General features: G+C 37.6%; 1 protein-coding gene across 1 annotated transcript in view; it reads left to right on the top strand.

The window, feature by feature from the left end:
- Positions 1-5,000, top strand: part of LOC138025992 (T-complex protein 1 subunit delta-like) — a 21,928-nt gene that overhangs the window by 9,823 nt on the left and 7,105 nt on the right. Inside the window, exons 5-8 of the mRNA XM_068873159.1 lie at positions 700-842; positions 1,424-1,545; positions 1,683-1,821; positions 3,715-3,854. Of these exons, the coding sequence (XP_068729260.1) occupies positions 700-842; positions 1,424-1,545; positions 1,683-1,821; positions 3,715-3,854 (544 nt within the window). The remainder of the gene's footprint in view (positions 1-699; positions 843-1,423; positions 1,546-1,682; positions 1,822-3,714; positions 3,855-5,000) is intronic.

Genomic DNA, 5,000 nt, shown 5'->3' with positions numbered 1-5,000 from the left:
TGTTCAACCTCGAAGGTTTTGTATGACCTACATGTACATTGTGGGGAGGCGCGGTGGCCTCGTGGTTAGTGTGCACTCGACTCCGGATCGAGTGGTATGGGCTTGGGGCCTAGCCGGGGACATTGTGTTGCGTTCTTGGGCAAGACACTTTACTCTCACGGTGCCTCTCTCCACCCAGGTGTATAAATGGGTACCGGCGTAATGCTGGGGTAACCTTGGGATGGACTAGCATCCCATCCGGGCAGTATAAATACTCCTTGTCGCTTCATGCTGTGGAAACCGGAGATAAGCGCCGGCCTGATGGGCCTTCCTAGGCTCGTAACAGAGACTTTACTTACATGTACATTGTACATGTATTATTAGACCTCCAAAGACTTTTCCCCTGGATGGCTACACACGTGGCAAACATCATGATCAAGACCACGTGGGCGCTGTCCCTGAGGACCTCCTCAGTTGCTTTAGAGTGTTGAAGAAATGCATGAACAAATTGGACTGTCACGTTAATGAAGTGCTGTACATCAGACAATTAAGACCACGTCTGAACATGCAAACAGATTCAATCCGTGCTGAAGTCTTTGTCAGCTCTTCTTCACTTTTGCAAATTTGGAGTATTTTATATCTTTCATGAACTTGCATATTCATTTCCAACTCCTTGATAATGGCAAAATAATATGTAGCTCCTTGTTTGTTGTTCTGCAGGAATTCACCCCACAACAATTTCGGAGTCCTTTGAGAAAGCAGCTGCCAAAGCAGTTGAAATACTTACAGCTATGTCTACTCCAGTTGCCCTCAGTGATCGTGAATCATTGCTTAAAAGTGCAATGACATCATTGAGTTCCAAGGTAATAGTGATGGCCTCCATCTTACATCACCGAGATTGAAAATTCTCTTTGTTTTAGATCTAAAGTGGAAATGGTGACATAAGTATTAATTCCTAGGAATTCCCATCTAGTCATTTTGCAAGGGTAGCACAGTTGGCAGAACACTGTATTGCTGAACTGTAGGTTGTGCTTTTAAATCTCCCTCTAGTTTTTAGATTTTCCTTTAGATTAATATAAAGTTTAAAGGAGTTGCAAAACCAATCCAATCACACGTTGTTTAAAAAATAAAGCACCAAGATCATGCGTTGCAGTCTAATATTTTGAGATCTTTTTTAATCATGGCAACTGTACCTACAGAGCATAGCCAAAAACCCAATCTGTTTTATTGCAAGAATTCACGTAATTTTTGCTTTAGGATGTTCATGTGTATGTTTCATGTTACTGTTACTTGATTTACACTGGGCTTCATTTGGACTTTTTTTCTTGCAGATTATTATGTAAGTGTAGTGACTGACCAGTGGCTATTAGTGCACTTTCCCTATAAACAAAACGTTAACAGTTTTCTGCATGTACATTTTACATGTTTGAATTGTACATTACAGGTTGTCTCACAGTACTCCAATCTACTGGCTCCAATTACCGTTGATGCTGTTCTCAGAGTCATTGATCCTTCAACAGCTGATAATGTTAATCTGAAAGATATTAGAGTTGTACAAAAGTTAGGGTATGTTCTGCATTAATTTTGTTTCAAACTGGCTTTCCCAGCACAACAAAACAAATTTCAATCTTACCACAGTTTTTATTTTTCTTTGACAAATTTTGACGTAATGTTTTTGCATTGTAATCTTGTTGCCATTCCAGGGGAACTGTTGATGACACAGAGCTCATTGAGGGTCTTGTTCTAGAACAAAAGATTAGCCATCTAGCTGGAGGCATATCTCAAGTAGAAAAAGCCAAGATTGGGCTCATCCAGTTCTGTATATCACCTCCAAAAACAGATGTAAGTGTCAGAATAAAAGTCAAATGAATAATAATAATAATAATAATAATAATATTATTATTATTATTATTATTATTATTATTGTTATTATTATTGTTTTCCAGTCAACTGATATTAAAAAAAAAACATGTGCGTGTTTGACATTAATGCAAAAAGATAATCAACTGCAGTCTCAAAGCTCATGTAATATTAGATCAAAATCACTTGTATTGTCAAACTGAAACTGTACACTCACAAATGGTTGTGCATTTGACCAATTGCAGTTTCCAAAACAAACTGTACTGTGTTAAACATCCTCTTACCATTCATGGAAATATTTCTTTGGTTTTTCACAGTTAATATTGTAAGTTTTGCTATGTGTAGTTCCAGAAAATATCTATACCCCCCCTCCCCCACAGAAGGGATTAGAAATTCCTGGGGCTGGGGTCTCCAAAGTTCATTGTCATTGTCGATGTTTACATTTTGCTTCTCGAGTCGCGAACACAAAAAAAATAAATCTTGCTAATATAAAGCACAAAATGAATATTTTTGTGCTGGTTAGGCTTGATATTCTGTCGCCGCTAGAGTCCAATCATTTTCCTGAGTAGCAGCTTGTGATCGAAGCGCATGTTGTGGAAATTAGATGAGTTAATCGTGACTGATTAAAAATATATCTGTCGCACTTGACCAGGTACTTCTGTCACTCCTATCTGTATCGTTTCGTTTCAGCTGGAAGATTTCGTTGCATTTTTGAGTTGTCATCGCAAGCATGAAAAATAGCGTTTGAGCTGAAAGGGTGCATCAACATTTAATTAGCAGAAATTAGGAATTGGCAGATAACAGACCTCATATCGTGATAACAATAATTCTTGATCTAGGAAAACAGTAAAGTAACAATTATAGTTCAGGGGGCAAATGTATTTTATGCAAGCTGCATGCGATATAAATCAGCAGAAACTAGATAAATTAAATAAATGACTTGCTGCTTCAAATTTTCTGCATGAAAGCTGAAGACAAAGGGAAAAAAAATTGTTCAACACCTGTTTTGAATCCCGCAGAAATCATAACATTTAAATTAAGCCCAAGTCAATGTACATGTAATTTAAGGGAAATCCTGAATGATAGTGAGTAACATAAATCCATTTACACAAGTTTGTTTACATTCCATGTAGGGTGAGAGGCTGAAATGTTTTTAAATGTAGGCATGGTGCTTGCAACGTCAATTTCAACAAAACTTTGAATTTAAAAACAAATTGTTCTATAAAGATTTTCAAGGTTCAAGACAGTTTTCAGAGAAGGTGCCATACAACCCGATTTACCACAAGCTAACGCCATCAGAAATAAATGCCGGCAAAGTGAAATTATGCAAATTTCGAAATCAGCGACATGTCAAATTTTCACTGCCAGCTGACGGGACGCTAATTGGTGCGGTGTAAAGCGTTTTTTTTTTTAGCATTTCTCTCTCAGCGGTCTTGGAAATAAACCTTTTTAGCAACTGCTGTTTTGTCAAAATCATGAAGCGGAATTTATGCTATAATTTTCATATCGCAAATTCTGCGATAGGCATCCTTGATATTGGCGTAGTACCTTCTGGTGATGTGTTGGTTACAGTATCCACCAAATTTTTCGGAAAAAAAAACTGGTAAGGATCAAAATTCAGTATCTTGCACTCAAAAAATAGCTTATTTTTGGTTTCCACATGGAATGATAATGTTTAGAAGGGGTGTGCAACAAACATAGAATTTACTGGGGAGGAGGGGGTCGATTTTGTGAGCTGATTTTGGAAAACCAGAGGGGAAGGGGGTCATAGGTAAAATCCCTTTCGTGGGGGGGGGGGGGGAGTATGGATATTTTCTGGAACTGCACAATGTACCTTGAGTGTTTCAGAGAAATGACCCACTTTTATGTTTTCAGATGGAAAACCAAGTTGTAGTTAGTGATTACACACAGATGGATAGAGTTCTAAGAGAAGAGCGTCAGTATATTCTTGAAATCTGCAAGAAAATTAAAAAGGCTGGTTGTAATGTTTTGCTGATTCAAAAGTCTATTTTAAGGTATGTTACAAGAAAATTCCTGTTTATTTTAAAACCAGAAGGATAAAACATGTAAGGTGGTGCAAGTTACTTGTATTTTTTAACCACAAAGGACTGTGCTCAAATTTTGTGATCTTGTTCATGTTTCAATTTTCAATTTCAAGTTTGTTAATCCATTCACACCTGAAGCGCCCCCAAATGAGGAGTAAAATAATAATTATTTAACAATTATTCGCCAAAGGCGAAGTAAATATCGGTGAATATTCACCGATAATCACTGAGCCTGAGGCGAATAATTGTTTAAGTATAAATACACAGGTGATTATTTCAAAAAAGAGAAAAAAAATATATTTCAACGCGAAATCATCTTCACTTACAGTGGCAAAACGACTACTGGCAGCCATTTTGTCCGTCGAGGTGATTATTGGCTGATAATCCGAGATAGCGAGCCAATGAGAGCGCGCGATTTTGTATAATCACCTGTGTATTTATACTAATTAAAATTATTGTCGGGCGTTAAAGTCTCACTTTTTGGTGGGGAAGGGTTACTGGTAAGTGACATTTGCTTTGGGACAATAAATTATTTTAAATAAGAATTAACAATTATTCACCAAAGTGGAGGTGAATAGTGGTCGATAATTACCGGGCCTTGAAGCGGCAAGGTAAATATCCACCACTTTCACCGTCACTGGGGTGAATAATTATTGTTTTAGTACATACCACACAGGTTGAATTAAAAATGAAGCAAAAAAACTTTATTTTTGTAAAAATAATACAGGGGAGACTTTCAAATCTTGCACGCCGGCTACTCAGAGGTGAATAGTACTTGGATAATCACCTCCGAGTTAGCCAATCAGCGCATACAGAAACCAATATTCATCTCTGGTATATACTAATTGTGACCCTTCACGCAAAAAGGGGGCTTATGGATTTCACTGAAAACCGTGAATTTTTTTCACGGTCACGGTGCGTGAAATTCATTTTTCACGCCGTGAAATTCAATTTTCACTCTTGGCGTGAAACTAATCACGCCGTGAAATTAAGGGGAAAATTTCACGCCGTGAAATCGGGAGTGAAAAATTAATATTCACGGCGTGAAACAAGGGTAAAATTTCACGCCGTGAAATTGGGAGTGAAAATAATATTCACGCCGTGAAATTGATCAGA

Source organism: Montipora capricornis, chromosome 12, assembly GCF_036669925.1.
Source record: "Montipora capricornis isolate CH-2021 chromosome 12, ASM3666992v2, whole genome shotgun sequence".
NCBI classification, from domain to species: Eukaryota; Metazoa; Cnidaria; class Anthozoa; order Scleractinia; family Acroporidae; genus Montipora; species Montipora capricornis.
This window is presented reverse-complemented; position numbering and strand designations above follow the sequence as displayed.